At 47.0% G+C, this 17,514-nt stretch overlaps 2 protein-coding genes across 15 annotated transcripts in view; one reads left to right on the top strand and one right to left on the bottom strand.

The window, feature by feature from the left end:
- Positions 1 to 4,478: 4,478 nt before the first annotated feature.
- On the bottom strand, positions 4,479 to 6,323 carry senp8 (SUMO peptidase family member, NEDD8 specific). Its single transcript, XM_077023756.1, has 2 exons — positions 6,170 to 6,323; positions 4,479 to 5,892 (listed from the first exon to the last, which is right to left on the bottom strand). Exon 2 carries the CDS (start codon positions 5,854 to 5,856, stop codon positions 5,218 to 5,220), a length of 639 nt encoding a protein of 212 aa, XP_076879871.1. The 5' UTR covers positions 5,857 to 5,892; positions 6,170 to 6,323; the 3' UTR covers positions 4,479 to 5,217.
- A 132-nt stretch (positions 6,324 to 6,455) lies between these two features.
- myo9aa (myosin IXAa) overlaps positions 6,456 to 17,514 on the top strand; it is a 63,928-nt gene continuing 52,869 nt past the window's right edge. For 11 of the 14 annotated variants that reach the window (XM_077023746.1, XM_077023744.1, XM_077023753.1 and 8 more), the window contains exon 1: positions 6,464 to 6,826. The gene's annotated coding sequence lies outside the window, so the exon portion shown is untranslated. Of the gene's footprint in view, positions 6,827 to 17,514 lie in introns of all 14 variants that reach the window. The other 3 variants (XM_077023747.1, XM_077023745.1, XM_077023740.1) reach the window with 2 other exon arrangements.

Raw genomic sequence — 17,514 nt, 5'->3', positions numbered from 1 at the left:
TGGGTGACATACCAGAGTTCAAAAGAGGACAAAGTGTTGGTGCACGTCTTGCTGGAGCATCTGTGACCAAGACAGCAAGTGTTTGTGATGTATCAAGAGCCACAGTGTCCAGGGTAATGTCAGTATACCACCAAGAAGGACGAACCACATCCAGTAGGATTAACTGTGGACGCAAGAGGAAGCTGTCTGAAAGAGATGTTCGGTGCTGACCCGGATTGTATCCAAAAAACATAAAACCACGGCTGCCCAAATCATGGCAGAATTAAATGTGCACCTCAACTCTCCTGTGTCCACCAAAACTGTCCGTCGGGAGCTCCACAGGGTCAATATATATGGCCAGGCTGCTATAGCCAAACCTTTGGTCACTCGTGTCCAGGGGCGAGGCTAGGGTATTTTTAGTGGTGCTAGAGCACCACCGTGAGGTTGCTCAGCACCCCTTGGCTCAACACATTTTTAAAATATTATATTATGCAAAAAACTTGCTCTGCACCTGCGCAATACTTTGGTATTGTGCCTCTGTGAGCACTGGGGGCTGGGCACCCCTAAAGACCAGGTCCTAAAATCGCCCCTGCTCGTGTCAATGCCAAACGTCAGTTTCAAAGGTGCAAGGAGTGCAAATCTTGGGCTGTGGACAATGTGAAACATGTTTGTTCTCTGATGAGTCCACCTTTTACTGTTTTCCCCACATCCAGGAGAGTTACAGTGTGGAGATGTCCCAAAGAAGTGTACCACCCAGACTGTTGCATGCCCAGAGTGAAACAATGTGTAAAATGTAATACTGCTGAAAATTGCCAGACTAAGGACAGACACGAACAGGAGCGTAACCCTATTTTGGTTCTAGTGAAAAGCTAAACTTTTTGAAGGGAATCGAGTCACAGTTGTGTTGACATCCAGTCTCAACACATTAACGAGTGCATCCTTCTCCGATTTTCCTGCATATTAACTAACTAGCAACTATTTGATCACTGGTGAAAACGGTCCATTACGGTTCTCCTTCCCGGTGCTACCTAACTGGGATGTTGCTTCTCTCTCTGCGGAGCTACTCGGAGGCTAGCTTGTACTGGCACTTAGCCCTATTGTGTGAGCTTTGAGATTTGTGGGGTTTTTCCTCTTGAGAACTACTCCATATATAATATCACCTGTTTCCACTACAAGACATGTAGTCTTTCTCGTAGTCATATTAAAAAAGAATCCCATCTGCCGTTTCTAGCACGGTAAGCAGGAGCTCTAAACAAGAAATGACGTGACGGACCATGAGGTGCCGTACAGTTCTGCCAGCTAATGTAAAACCTCTAGTGAAAAAAATTGATTTCATATCAGTCCACAAGATTTATAAATAAATTGACGAAAACTAAGGGTATCCCATCTATAATTTCAGAACGTTTGTTAGTTTTCTAAACATGTAATACAGTTACAGTTGGTTACTAATTATCGCTATTTATTTCAGTTAATGAAAAATGTTTTTTCAATATGTTTTCGTTTCCGTTAACAATTATAACCTTGGGACCATGTGCATCCAATCATTCAAACATAGTATCCTGAAGGCAGTGCCGTGTATCAGGATGACAATGCACCAATACTCACAAGAAGACTGGTGAAATATTGGTGTGATGAACATGAAAGTTGAACATCTCCCATGGCCTGCACAGTCACCAAATTAAGTATTATTGAGCCACTTTGGGTGTTTTGGAGGAGCGAGTCAGGAAACGTTTTCCTCCACCACCATCACGTAGTGACCTGGCCACCGTCCTGCAAGAAGAATGGCTTAAAATCCCTCTGACCACTGTGCAGGACTTGTGTCATTTCCAAGACAAATTGTCGCTGTATTGGCAGCAAAAGAAGGTCCTACACCATACTAATAAATTATTGACTAAAACCAGGTGTTTCAGTTTCATTGTCCAACCCATGTACCTGTACAGTTTATCTTAAGTGTACGCATATAAGCAATTAAATTTCCTCACCATGTAATTTCCAGATACCCGCATAGAGGACATATTTCCTAAGAATCACTGCAGTGGAGTTGATATAAAGCTGTTTCAAACAGCAAAGGTGTGTCAGACATGAAAACTGCAATTCCGCTCTCTGACACTTGGAGGAGACAAACCCCAGGTGATGCAGCGTCATCGGCTCTCCAGCTCTCACGTGTTCGTCACCTGTTAATTATGAGAAGCTGCATGAATTGGTTTCAGAAGTCGTGCACTGTAGTGAATGGGATACTGCTACCCACACACCTTAGGCAGAGACATTCAGGCATATGACTTTCACTATGGAGGTATGCATGGTTCGTGTCTTGACAACGTCCACGTTGTTAATCAAATTCATCATAAAGCAGGTCTGAAATGCCTGAATGTTTTCACGGGAAAGTGTTATCTAGAGAAGACGAATGACGTCTGAATCAGCTAAGCCTGCTGATGACTGCTGAGCACAGATAACAGGCTAATGATGGACCAATGTACTGATAAGCCATAAAGGCGCAACTTCAGTTCTGCAGGAATTCCGATAAACTTGAATGCCATCTTATGCAAATCGTCTTTAAAGGCGCCATTACTGTAAGCTTTCTACGCCTCTCAAAGAATGTATGCATGCTAGTCTTTTTCAAAAACTGCACTGTCATGATCTAAACCTGTTAGCCTGAACAGTCTCATGATGATTATACTTGACCTACAGGCCTCGTGTGTCTCATATATCTCCAGACCGTGAAAGGTTCTCACATGGTGAATAGCGCAATAACCTTCAGAGATGCTTCTCCTGACATCTGATGGAGTTAAGCCCCGCAGCTCCTCAGTGGAATGCTGAAAGACCTGCACTCCCACCTGACCCACCGCTAATGCGATGCACGTTTAGTGATTTTTGCTACCAAGGACACCTAATAAAGAAGAATGTTTGTTTACCCAGAGAAAACGTATTTAAATGATGGTTCGGCTAGACGGTGGGAGGTGCTTTGTCATCTAGCGCTAAATATACTCCAGACACGTTGACACCTCGGTGGGAGGGTTTTGCAGCGCGATGCTACTGGGATCCCAAACGTCTCCACTGTTCTGTGGTCGGTTGGTCATGGTCTGTACTGTCCCAGCTGTGCACAGGAGGTCTGTTAATGTGAACGCGGGGGTGACGATGCTCTGGGCCAAGCAGCCTGCTGATGCATGCAGCTCCTCCAGCTCTCCTTCTCTCTCTCTCGTAACTGAAACTGGGGTCAGTGCTGGATCTTTTCATCGCAAAGCCAAGGACAGGGCGCAATTCTCCCAAGCTCTGATGTCTTTGTAGCAGTTCAAAAACATGCTCTCGCGTTACGAACCTCGTAGTGTAACAGTATATTTTAATGCTAAAGGCGCCCCAAAAATATGTAGCCTATGCGTTACAAAAGAATCAGTCTTTTTCGTTGCATCAGGCATTCTTTGCCTTGTTATAACTCAGAAATGCATGATGAAAGAATTATTGAGGGTCTTTCAGCCAACGGATTGCAAATACAGTGATGGAGACTTCCTCCACCGTAAATAAGCTGTAAATGATTTCAAATGGATCTAGTGAGTTTCAGATGCTGCTAGCTTGACACATGAAAATGCCGTCACCCTGAGATAGATCAACAACCCTCGCATGTGCTGGAGGGCCAGTTAAGATTTCCCAGTGGCTCACTGGGAGTCATGGAAAGGCTGTAAATATGTTTACACTTCAGGGGGATCTGCAGCATATTACAGTACAGCTTGAGAGGATGTGTATGGGGGAGTCCCGGGCTGACAGCAAAGAAAGAGGGTCGGTGCTCCTTCAAAGAAATAATGTGAAACACCTGTGAAGCCGCAGGGTGCTCCTTGTGTGGGGGGGTTGGGGGTACTGCAGCATCTAACTGCATGTTACACTGTAAATCCAGGAGGACTGTAATTAAAGCTAATAGTCGTTATTGTTTTTTCAACTGTTCAACTCTTCTTCCTAGTGTTAATTATCCTGTTCAACTATCCTCGCCCAACTAACGTGGTGCCACGTTGCGATTTATTAACCGGCCATTACCTGGAAATGCTGATATTCCATCTCAGGTAATGGTGAGTGTGAGGTATCTGCAGAATGTTGCCCACACTGAGCTGAGGGGCCTGGTCAGTGTCAGCGTGAATTCTCAGCACCACACTGCTGACACAGTAATCTTCCCTCACTCACTGTGTCCAAGTAGAAGGTCAGGCCTGATGGAAGAATCCCTGCTTCCACTGACCTTCACTTGCTGCAGGCTTTGAAACAGAATATGCATCTCTGCTCTGGGCCATTGATTTGTTTCAAATCCCTCAGTCTTACTGAGCAGGTTCTCTTTCAGACACCCAAAACTTCTCAAATCCTAAACCTGGCCACTGTAAACTCCAATATTAATCATTCCACTGTTAATCAGACATTTTTTCTTCCATTATTTATGCTGTCCATCTAAACACCATTTCAGACTGTAGAGTTGCAGCTTGCAATTAGCATGAATAATGGAATCATAAATTGTTATTACTATGGTTTTGTCAATGGCACAATCTTTGGTTTCCTTCCATGCAACTGATACTTTATTTTGAGAAATGGTGCGTTGATGAGAACAACCAAAAGTACAAAAGGTCATGCATTTGCTGGTGTGAAGTCAGAAAGCATTTTGTCTGCTCAGAGCATCAATGCAATGTACTCTACAGAAAAATAAAATTACAATTTTAGGCTTATACTCTGAAGTTTAAGATAACAGATGCACACGTTTTTGGCAGCGGAAAATTTCTTCCGCATTGCAACTAGCACTTCAGCTCACACATTAAGCACGGAGTGTTCACAAGGAACTGATGAACTTTGATTCAAACAGTACAGACCACTGTTTCTCAACATAGACTGTGTTCTCTTACATTCTCTTAAAATAACCCTGAGCAAAAATCTTGTAAACAAGCGTCACATTCATTTTAACACATCACAGAAATGGACACACTTCTTTAATCTGCTCATCTTCAGTCGCCTACGTTCACAGTCCAAGTTATTGTGCTGTTAGCTGACTATTTTAACCATAGGTCTCCATCCTCTCATGGACGTATGAATATAAGTGCACTGCTTTTGTGTTGAGATGAGTTAGGCAGACTGTCTCCTCTGATTAATGCATGCTATAAACCTCCAACTGTTGTTGCTACTCCTGTGCAGTAGTATGATCAAATTATTACTGCAAGTTCTGACATTGCTCATTACCCAAATGAGAGGGGGGGGGGGGGGTTAGCAGCTAGCAATTCAGTCCTTAGCAAGTCTTTGGATGAGGGAGTGCCACTCTGTCCGCTTCCTTGTGATGTAAGTAGGTGTGATTGTCTGGGCAGGGAGGTGAGCGTGGCTCCCTCGCCGAGCACTCTCACAGAGAGCTTCTGCGTTGCAGATGACGTACATGCCACAGTCATAGCTGTTCTGCTGAGAAGGACACGCTTCCTCCACGAAGGGCACTTTGGTGCCAGCGCCTAAGAAAGTCTCCAGCTTGGCAGCGATGCGCTGTGCGTGCAAGGAATTGCCTCCGCTCTGAGAGTCATAGTGAGAGAAGTGGCCCGTGTGGCGCTGATAGAGGAGCAGGCTCCAGTGGGAGCCGCCGGCCGTCTGGTTGGAGTTGTCGTTGACCGCCAGGAAGACCCAGCGACGGGACGCAAGTCTCAGTGGCTCCAGGAACAGGGACAGTTCCTCTTCACAGGACGCATACTTGATGAACTGGGTGACCTCAGGGCTAATGAAGCATACAGTTTCGCCCAGGCTCTTGAAGCGGTCTGCAGCAAAGTACTCAAAAGCGAACCCGATCACCTGGTCGTTGAGCCAGTAAGGTCCGTCCAGGAGGGACACGTCCGAGCGCCTCAGCAGGCTGTCCTGATAACTAAGCACGACTGGGTCCATTTCAAAGCTTGGTTCCGTCACGAAGGAAGCGGCTCACTAGTACATGAAATGTAACATATCAAATCACATCACTTTATGGAATAAAAAAGGTAAACATAGATATTAATAACAAGATAAGTTCCAGTCCATCCAGTGCAGTAAGAGGAAGTTTACTAAAAGATTTTGCACTTTTGCTGCAATGCGTTGCTAGCATGCCAGCTAGCCTGGCTAACCTACCGTTACTGCAGTTAACGTTTTGGCAGGACACGAACATAAATGTCAACAAAATAGATATCTAAACGCATTTATCTGAATCATAATCAATATATATTACCTTGTGAACAGACGTTTTACCAATTTGGGCCGTCATAGCGGCAACCTTTCAGTGCAATAGTGACAGACCAGCGCCAGTATCGCAAAGCAGTTGTCGTACAAAACAATTTGCGCGCAGGCAGTTTTTTACGACAGCAGTGCGGGGCGGAAGTTTCCTCCTCGTGTTCACACCCCCCTTTTGACGTCCCCGACAATGATTGGGCCGCTGCAGTACCTCGACCAATAACCGTAGGCTTCTTTAAAAGACCTCGGCCCACCGCCACGAGTTAACTCCGCCCCTCGTGGACGCGAGGAGAAGTCGCGAGCACGCGCAGCGCGCGACTACGCTGAAATGAGAAGCAGCACTGATTAGTAGAGAAAAAAAACAGAAAGCAGGAGTTTCACCCGACGAGTCCCGGGAGGAAAGAAGCTCGCGATATTGAAGCTGTAGAAAATCCTTATAATTTCACATGGTGAATCAAAATGGCTCAGTGTCATGAACATTTTGCCACAAGGAAGTTCGTGCGAAGGGCAATTTGAGAGGAACGGAGGAAAATCTCGTACGTTGGGATATTTAACAGCGCACTGGTGAGCTTGTGTCGGGCGCAAGCTGGTCTCTCTGTCCGGAACCAGGACCGCCTGCACTTACTCAGATTTGGATCATTTTCTATTCTAAAAGGTATGTGATGATAGTAATAATAGTTTACTGTGTTGAAAAAATGATTTAGTCGTGCAAATGACGAGAGGGACAGATAAACTTTAATTTCTCAGTGACTGAATTTGCTCTGACACGATGCATTTTAATAGTTCAGTTCATCCCCGCACTATTTTTGCTTTTAGAGAATTGATTCGTATTTCTTTCTTATTTTGTTTGGACAGCATGTTGTTTCATAACAAAATAACATTGTATTTTAAATATTGTTTTACGGGTTAGTTTTCATTTTGTCAACAGGTAACAAGGTTGCCATGAAGGGTGTAACCTAACGACTCAAACTTGTGAAATAAGAATATTAAGATTTCTTGAACATTTTGAAAGACCACACGTCTTAACTGCTGACGATCTAATGCTGTTTGGTGGCTTAAACTGATTTTGTGACCGATGTCCAGGGCGGAAGGGATGATGTATTATTTAGAAGAGGTCAGTCGATTCTTTATTTTCTTGGAAGATGCGTTGGGTGCATCTGACTGCAGGGTAATGCTGCAAAGATGTGCCAAATGTGCCCAGTCATCCGGTCCGGCTGCAGTTTTATCTGGTGACCCTGTGGCGTCTAGCTTAAATAATTGAATTTTTTGCGCTATGTGCAAGTGAGCTCAATGCTGGCCTAATTCTGGATTTTAAAAATGCTATTAAAATGCTTTGCAAGTTTTCTTTTAATCCCAAGGCTTAGTGAGTTTGATGCCTTATTTGGTGCAAAGTTTGTTTGACAGGAACAAATGTACATTTGGCTCATACTGTGTAAGATGACTTTCATTCCAGACTCATACTGTGTGTCCTGGCCCACATGATCCAGTGTGATCTAGGCTGGCTGTGTGCGTGTAATGAAAGAATGGACCACTGTTCTACCACGCTGGTGCCGGTCTCTCTCACTAGACCCGCACCAGGTGAAGAGAGTGGCTTCGGAAGAATCCTGCTGGTGTGCTTCAGCTGTTGGGCTGGCTTGGGAGGCCCGGTGTAAGGTGCTGACATCAGCCCGACAGCTGGGCTTCCCGACATCTGACCGAAGAACCACCCCGAGAGCTGCTCCGTGCATGTCCGGCCTGGCTTCGACACACCAGAGAATGTGGAATCGGGTCAAACCAGGGGGGCAGTGTAAACACAGCAAAAAAAAAAGAATCGATTCATAATATTCCCTGGCTTTTGAAATGGCGTCAAATATTTAGATGGTGCAGGAATAAACGAATGAGCCTCCGCTTCCTGCACAGAGAGGAAGTGCCCCGCAGGGTGAGCTCCTGGGGGTTTGGTGTCGGCCAGCCCTTCAGCAGGCGCCTCGCCATCGGGCCTGTGCCATCTGACCACACCGCCGTGTTTAGCCGCACCATACACCAGCGTAGGTCCAGTTGCTTTGTAGCTGAAGTTTAATCCAGCTCATATTAACATTTTCTTTATATTAAAAGTGTTCCAAACACTTTGTGTAAGTGCTGGAAGGTTTGATCAAACATGCTGCTGTTCAGGATCCAACTTCAAAGCTAATGGGCAGGACTGTGCTGGGCTTACATGAGCAGATTTCCTTATAAAGAGGTTCAGTGCTACTTCACACAAAATGTTTATCTCAGAAATCAAGGTTCTAAAAAAATGAGGCGTACTGAATCTAAATGTGTTGTTGGCATTACGTCCTCTTGATTTTACATCGTATATCTAAATTGTTAATTTGCGTGCTACAGGGTAACTTTGAACACATTGTGTGTTTTCCCTCACCACGAATTTGTATGTACATTTTTGTCTAGTCCTCTTGTTTGATACAATTCCAGGTAAACATTTTAATTTCCTGTTTGAGCTGGCAGGTGGTCTTCATTTGCACACAGAAGTGAGAATCTCGCACGTCCGGCTTTTACCAAAGACAGTACTCCTTTGATGACCTGAACTTGCCTGATTCGTAGTATTCATTGTATATCCTTCAAAAGCTTGTGCCCCTTTGAAATGCAACTCTGTTTCTCAGCCGTTCTCCTCTGAGCTCTCCCATCCCTGAACTCTGGCTGTAGCAGTGATGTTTGCTACCAGAGCTTGTGGTCGACCGATATGGGTTTCTCAGCAGCTGATGATATTTAGAGAGCAGACAGTATAATAAATCTGAAATCAGTCATTTTTATTGTAATTTATATAATTCAGTATTATTCCTAACTTAATTTAAATTATTAATAATATTAGTAACAACTGAGTCACACATTTGATGACCTTAAATGAGCATTTATTTATGTCCGTTTTGTTTTGGTTTGCTTAAGTTGAACTGTGCTCTGTCTGATCTAAACTGAACATCCACAGGTAAACAAAAAACCCAAACATCAGATGATGTGCAGTGCAGTAAATTTCATCTGACGGCTGTTATCTTGGAGTGACATTTAATCGGCCAGTGTATTGGTCAAGCGCTAATCCGAACCGTGGTAGTCATATGGCTATTTGAGTCAGGGAAGGATGTCGGTAATCCTTCAACGTGTAGTCCAAAGAATGCTCTCACATGCAATTACGATGTAGGGTCTTTATCAGTTTCCCATGGGGTTTGCGTCACTTGTCTTTTTTGTGTCAGTCTTTTGTCCAGCTTCAATCAGGCTGTGAATTACAGGATCTGGTAAATCAATTAGTGTCCCATGCTTTTCATCTGTGTTTGCCTCAGACAGCTGTTTGCTGTGATGCCTCTCATCTCCGCAGGGACATTAGGACAAACTGTGGCAGTACACGCTCCTAGTTTTTGGGGAGAAATCTGATAACTCGAGTTTAAAAGTCTAAGCAACGGGGACCGATAACTCTTTAGTTTTCTCTTTGTGATTCAAAGAAATGAATTCGGGGCATAATTTGTGTTGCTCGTATGTGCTACAGTAATGTTTAGATACTGCAGGTGTTACCCATGTTGATAAATCTGCTGTCTTGCGTGTCACAGTAGAACAGTTTTAGAACTCCCTAAAAATTCAAACTTTTTATATATTCCATTTTTTTTTTTGACTAATCTGAATTCAGTGCATCTCTTGCCTAAGTGGGTAAGTAGGTCTGATTAATGTGTACCAGAAGAACGGGCGTGGATGAAGCATTGTGAAAGCAGAGCGTGGCGGTTTAAGGGGCCGTTGTCTAGGTCACTGGACTAAAAATACGGCATGGCTTGGAGGAGCAGAGCTGGGCTTCTGTGACCCTCCATGCTGATGGAGACCAGGAGCAGGTAGTGGCCCCGCCCCCCTGCGTCCTCTGATGGAGAACAGGAGCAGGTAGTGGCCCCGCCCCCCTGCATCCTCTGATAGAGAACAGGAGCAGGTAGTGGCCCCGCCCCCCTGCATCCTCTGATAGAGAACAGGAGCAGGTAGTGGCCCCGCCCCCCTGCGTCCTCTGCCCGGTCGAGGAAGTGCTCTCCACTTTGTTTTATTGCTCCACTCTGAAGTCTCCGCTAAGACCAGAAGAAAACTGCTTTACCCCTTCCTGTCCTCTTTTCGTTGAGTCCATTAGAGCTGCAGAAAGCTCCAGATAGCGAGAGATGCCCCGCCACCTCGGCCATATATTAGAGAGGCAGGGATGAGACCACTGAATTAGGGTACGGTCCCTGGATTCCAGCAGTGTGATGGACAGGTGGAAAAGATGCCAGTCTGCTCTCTGTTAGTTCTGTTATGATTTACCTGGATTTATGGCATGTTTTGCTATTAAAGGAAGGATGTTAGCTGGAGAAATCTAGAATCGGCAATATCATTTGATGAAATTTTGACCCAGTCCCAACCACCAGGCACTTTGATTCATTGAAGTCAGACACTGACCAGTTTCAAAACTATCTCGGGGGACCTTTCTGAATGTCTTGTTGAGTGCTATGATGTATAGATTGTTTTTGAACTACCCATGTGGTCAGCAGTTTAGGTTTTATAAATATTGTTACAATAATAATGACCTCACGCACAATGCATCTGGCCTCCTTTTGTTGATGCATTGGAAAGCTGTTTTGATCAGCATGTCGTAGTGTTCATGGCATTGGTTACAGTCTTCAAACGCCACCTAAATATGAATGTCATGCTCCATTCATTCTTTTTCATATTCAAATGTTGGGTTTGATTTCTCTGGCTTTTTTGTATGTGAGCCTACTGTCATGTACTGTGGATTGGCTCATATAACACGAGCCTGTGACCTCACGTTCAGAGAGGTTCACCCCCTGGGGGGAGCAAGACAAAAACAGTGGCATCGTTTGGAAACATCTGCTTCTCTCCAGTGGTTTCAGATATAGCAGATTGATGGTGTAGACCTCAAAAAACGGCAATCTTCAAGTCCTCGGTCTCACTCTTGCCCCCTAGCGAGAACATGAGACCTTTGGCAGGGTGGCCTTTCTCTCGCAGTTGATCTCAAGCTATTTGAACCCTCGGCACCACAATTCAAGATGCCCCTTTAGGCGACCGCGGGGAGACGCTGGGTCAACTGGTCCGGCAGCTGGCTGGTCCGATTCTGCTCTGCTGCGGGAGGGTTTGGCGGTCGGCCCTGATGGGCAGTGATTGTGAAGCAGTAACACTGAGACACTTGCGATCAACAGCGTAAGCTTCACAGCTTACCGTGCTCAGGCAGTGATCGTTCATTAGCAGTCTGTTGTGCAATCTGCACTAATAGGTCTGTCTTATAGGAGTGTGTTGTGGGGACATAATGTGTGATTATGATTTGGATTTATGATGCCACGCCTTTTTTTCTTCTTCATGGTGTGGAGGGTTAATATGGTTTTTATATTTTAAACTGAAGCAGGACAGTTTAAGGTGTACCACTCTAAATAAAGTTGCCTAACCCGGAAATGCCAGAGTCTGGTGATTTATTTTGGTTGTGGAGAAGCTTTTAGTCATGTTTCCGGTTTCGCCCTTGCTGGGGTCATTGTCCAGGCAGTGGGTGCGTCCCTGCAGGGGTGGGAAAAATGCCCCACCACAGACGGGGGCAGATGACTCTGACTGCCCCTGCCCTGTCTGCACCACTTTCCCTGGGCAGCCTGGGTAATAATAGCAGCTCCACTCAGGAACCAGAGTTTGGACTCGAACAGCAGCGTTGTTTTGGAGAGGTGACTACCTAACTGACCAACTTTAAAGTGTTGCAGTCAAAGCAAAGCACTTTAGTTTACAATACCACACAATATTAACAATGCATAACCGTAACTTTAACCCTAGTTCAATTTGTTCTCTTTATTTTGTTCAATTTTTTTTTGAGAATCACACTTGATAACTTTCTCCTGGCACTGTGTCTTGACTTGTCATTGTGAAAAGTCCCGGGCGTTATTCTTAGAGACCATTTACGAGGCCATAAAAGCGTCACTTTAGGCAGAGCCGTCTTCGTGCGTAGGTGCATTTCGTGAGGCCTTTTCCTTCTGCAGACAAACACAGGACTGCTGCATGAACTCGCAGATGTGCTGTGAATTCCTTTGGTATAATACAACATTCCTCCCTGGATCTCAAGGGCAGGAACACTGGACTTTTAAATGCATTTTGCAGTCTAGGTGATGCTCCGTTGTGCCATGTTTTTTTTATCTATAATACTGGAGAATTTTATTTTTCTTACAATTTTCTTGGCTCCATTAAAGAGAAATACTAGTGTAGCCACCAGAAAGATGTCAGTCCAAATAGCACTCGTGTTTTTACTGGCTGAGCACAAACCAGCATGTCCAGGGTCAAGATTTGGAAATGTTTCAGCATCCTTGCTGGTGGTTGTTTGGACATTCAGATAAGCAGTCCTATGAATTAATTATTTTTATTCTGCACCTGTACTACTCTGTAGTTCAGCTCTAAGGGTCATGGCAGGGAGGCCTTCAACGTCAGCACCTCAGGCCTGTGGACTTCACTGGGGAACCTTGATGGAGTTTCGACAACTTCGTTAGTCACTGCTTCCAGCGTTTAGCTCTGTGCTCGGCACGCCAGCCTGTGGTTTCCTTTTATGCACAGAGCAAGGGCTCCGCCCTCGGTCCCCACGCTCCTCCTTAATTACAACGCAGAGCGTGGCGAGCGGTAGAACCGGCGCCCAGGCTGGATGGATGCCAGCCCCAACTAAGCGCACGCCGAGGTGTTAGCGGAATGTGGCTACGCTCCGAACCCTCAACCCTCCACGCTGCCCCCCCCGGCATTGTCTCGGTGGTGCGGTTAAATGGCTTTCTAGTGGGACATGTCAACAAAACACTACGAGTTTCACTGCATTACAGTAGTTACACTGCGAGGCCTTGTTTGTTTGTTTGCATATTTGTCCCATTCTGGTGGTCCAGCTTTTTTTTTTTTTTTTTTTTTTAATATTTATTTTTAGCTGATTTTAAAAAGTATTCTCGTCAGACCGTTCACTTCTGTGGTGCAGGGATCGTTTGAGTTTGAGACCTGGAGAAGGCTGGGTGACTCATTCACTTGAGTTTGATTCTGGTCCTCGGCGTGGTCTCGGGTGACATGTAATGAGTCTGCGTTCTGCTCAGTCTTTTATGAGGGTGACGGAGGCTCGCTTCGGGCCACCGTGTTCCACGGCCCACGTCCGACTCTTTCAGCGTGACCCTTGTTTGTAGGCCACACGTTTCCTGAACAGATGGCTTTTATTTCTACGTTTAATTAATTTGAAAGCATCTTTCCAGCGCTAGAGCCGTTTTATATGTCAGCATCGGTGATGGAAAACACGCCCGGTTTCCTGCTGGAAGCAGGACATGCAGGACGAAGCTGTGGTTGTGCTCCTCGTTCATGTGTCATAAAGGTATCAATAAATAATACTCCCTTAACTCAGCTGTTGTCTCCTCACCCAGGGGAGATTTTAGGCTAATGGTGAACAGACAGGTCCTCGGGTCATGTGACCACCACTAGGACGGCGTTCTCTTTATGGATGTAATGTGCATTATTATTAGTCTTACTGCATCAGTTCACGCATGTCTTGTATTTAGCCGTGTTAGTCATGCTATTATCAACTTGTTTTATGAATCTCGTTTTTCACGTTGTTCTAATACATTCTTTTTGCTGATCTTGGGCAGTCTGCACAGTGGGCAGTTTCGCAGTTGTCCCTCTGGGGCAGAAAAGACCAAATGTCTTTGGCTCTTCGTAAAATGTTCCCAGGACACGAGCGTCGAAGGGGGGGTTGGGTTCTCCGTCGCAGGACTTGGCAGTGCCGCTCCGTGGAGAATGGGCTTCTTGTGACGCAGTAGTCCTGGAGGGCCAGGCACGTCAGGAGAGCTGGGTGTGCTCCATGACTTGGGAATATCCCACAAAGGGCTTTTCATAAGCGCCGCTCGCTAATGGTCCAGCCATGGGGGGTGGGGGGTGGGGGTGGTTAAGTCAGCACTGCAGCCTGTAAAGCTGCAACGCTGGTGAGGGGAGGTACAGTGAGCAGTGATGTCACTAGCCCCTCCTCCCTCCCCGTTTCACCCCTTACAGGGTGGGCCGCGCGAGTCTCGCTGCTGTATGTGCTTCTCCGACACGCTGCTGACTGACTTTAGACAGACCCTGAAATCTACCCCCCCCCCCCCCCCCCCCCGTCCTGATCTTGGACCCCTCCCCAGCCCTCAAGCCCCGCCCACACTGCCACTCATGCACTGAGCATGTGAGCAGAAACCGCTGCCTACATAAGAGAGGGGGGAGAGGTAGAGGACCGAGAGCAGGAGAGCAGGACTCGTTCGGTGCCTCCGAGCAGGACACTGGTCGAACTCTCTGAACAACTGGCTGTGATTGGCTGAGGGCCAAACGGTGAGATTGTTTCCCGGTTGCCTGCAGAGCGGACGTCCCTGCAAGAGCCCTGGTGGCGGCGTCACGCAAAGTGAAATGTCACTGGCAAACGCGCAGAAAAATCGCTATGAATCACACCTACATGCAGCAGGCCTCGCCAAAAACGGCAGAGACCTAGCCAGTTAGGCAGAAAGGAAGATTGAGATGCATGTGAATCTTATCTGAGGTCTTTCAAACTCTTGCGAGACCATAAACATTTCTAACCACACTCCAGTTGGTGCATGTGCACGCATTTGATAGCCGGTTGCATGGCATTCGAGCCTTACTCAAGGGATTCACTTCCTGTGTGTACTAGCACTTCTGACGAGGCCTCTTCCAGACACTCTTCTCAAAAACATGCTTTTCACTCCTCAGACTGGATTGCATTATCTGATCCTCTCTAGATACTCGCCGTCTTAATCCTCCCTACCGACAGTCTCACTCTTAGTTTACATGTAATCAAGCCACACTGTGAGACAAACATCTGAAGTGTTTAATTCCTTTCCTTTGCTTCATGTCGTGTTTTTTTTGCCTCTCGGGACAAAGGCCGCACTGGTCGAGACGTAAGAAACGTAGAACGTATATAATGTGAGGCTTGCGGAAACGGGTTTTGTTTTTCATGTTCGCCGCAGGAAATTTCTTGTTCTTCATTAACAGCCCTGACCCATGGGCCTTTGAAACACGACACCATCTGTAATAATCAGCGCAAACATCTCCCGTTGGTCGGGCTGTGGAATGACACCGGTCGGCATCGCCATTTCTCATGGCTCCTGCTCTTCCTCGTCTCACTGCGTGTCTGTCTGTAGTTGTGGCTCTTTATGGAACGGTGAACTGTGTGGTTATGTATGATATAATTCTTGTTGTGGGCTCTGTGTACGGGTGTTTTTGGTTCATGGCCTTCTCCAAGCTCCTTTGGCTATCAAACGTCTTCCTTTGTAACCTGACTGGCGTGTTGGAGAACCTGACTGACTCTCCTCATTCGTCTGTCTGGGAAGGTCATTGGCGCCGCTCGCAAAAGTGGCTTTAAGGCCCGGACGGCGCTCGCTGTGCACTCGGGGATCCCGGGGCGATCTCCAGCACGTCTGTCTGGGCGAAGCTGGCTCTGGCCTGTAATTAGGTAGCCAACTGTGGGGCGGGAGTTTATCCGGGGGGGCCTGGACCGGTATGCCCTCTCAGCTGCCTCCCAACCCCAACCCCACCCCCCCCACCCCCCGGCCCAGAACAACCGGAGGTGCAGCTGCCGGCCAAAACTTATCTGTGCAGTTATCTCATCCTGCAGGCCTGCGCTATCTCAGGGCCCCGCCACCGGGACGCTCCTCCCCCAGACCCCCCCACACCCCCCCGCCCCTCCTCGTGCTCCCTGACTTTGTCCCCTGAGGATGAGGAGGGCCTTGCCCACTCCAGGTCTCTGCTAGCCATCCAGCTAGAAGGCTTTACAATACAGTGGAGTATTGGTGTGTAGTGCATATGTAGTGAAAACATATTCTAATGCAATATAAACATTTTATTTTCTCGACAAATAATTTAAGCTATCTGTTTTTTTATTCGAGTTCCTCAAGATGCCATTTTTGCTATGGTAGTTTGTTTATTTTTGAGGGTCTCCCAAGCCTCATTGAGTAGGTGCAGTGGCTTCTGGACCGTTGATCATACAGGGAAGGAGCTAAGATATGTAGTGTCAGGGATACCTGCTTCTCCAATACACCTTAAGCTCAAATTCAAGCCCCTTCATTTCTGTGGAGGTGGTCCAAGCATGGCTTCAAACTTCAAGCAAAATCTGCAGCCTGACGACATGGTCTGGTATTATTCCGCCAGTTGTTATGTGCCTCGCATAAAACTGCATTAGTGAATATTTAATACATAAATTATGTATGTTTTGTGATCCGTTGGGAATGGGAAATGGGTTTCTTCATCCCAACACTTTCAGAACGCTCGCGTTGAACGTCTTGAGATTTGCGCAAACACACAGTGTTCAAATGCTGCCACTCATTACAGGGTACGTTGCAGCGTTCTGTACTGCAAGGCCAATATTGAAATAATGATTTACAAACAAGATATTGTTCGGCCTCGTGGCGGAGGGTCTGGTTCTGTGGTTCCATGGTGAGGACTCGTACCCTGCTTTTCCAACAGAGTGTCTATTGTCTATAATTAGGCAGAGCTGTTCAGAAGAGGTTTGGGCCGAGGGCACTGGAGGCAGATAGACTGTGAAGGATCTCGCATGATGGATACAGGAACAATGGCCCCGTTTCACTAATTGACTCCCTGCGTGGCACTCATCGAGCCCCAGACGCTGCTTGAATGAACCTCCTGTCTCTCGCTGTCGGGGGAAGTAAGTCATTTCTCGCAGGCCGTGGGGAGGCCGGTGGGAGTTTTCCCTCTGGGGCCTACGTGTGGGTGTCGGAGTAGCGGGACGCGCCTCCTCCCGCCTTATCAGCTCCCCGGGAGCGTTTGCTCCATCCTTCTCCGCCGCCTGCCCTACGGCACCATGACATCACCGCTCACCCATTCAGGCGTAGCGCTAATGGGCTTTTTGTCCCGGTGCCAGATAAGGGTAATTTGGTAACACGGGCGTGTTGCACACCGCGGCACTTTCGCGGCGTGCACATGCACAACCGCTCCAAAAGGGAAGGCGCGCACAGACGGATGCCAAGTCCGTCGTTTGTGAGGGCGCCTGGAATGCCGGCGATGTTGCCCGACTTGTGTTTTGAGAGAACCGAATTCCCCGTTCTCGAGCTCTTGAGTTCATGCAGTGCGTCATGTTCGCTTTCTTCCAGCCAGTTCCTTAGGAGAGGAGGGGCCTTCAGGGGCCACCTGCAAGGCAGCGGGGCAGGGGCCGATCGTCCCGATGGGGCGACACCGCACCCTCCTCCTCCAAATCTCCCGCCATCCTTTAAGTGGAATGCTGGCCATCTGCTTACAGCCCCCAAATCCTGCAGGAGCTCAGCAGAGGGCAGTGCTCTGGACCCTAGATCCTTAAGCTGTGTGTGTGTGTGTGTGTGTGTG

Source organism: Brachyhypopomus gauderio, chromosome 12 (genome assembly GCF_052324685.1).
Source record: "Brachyhypopomus gauderio isolate BG-103 chromosome 12, BGAUD_0.2, whole genome shotgun sequence".
NCBI lineage: Eukaryota > Metazoa > Chordata > Actinopteri > Gymnotiformes > Hypopomidae > Brachyhypopomus > Brachyhypopomus gauderio.
Note: the sequence above shows the minus strand (reverse complement) of the source record. Positions and strands in the feature narration are given on the sequence as shown.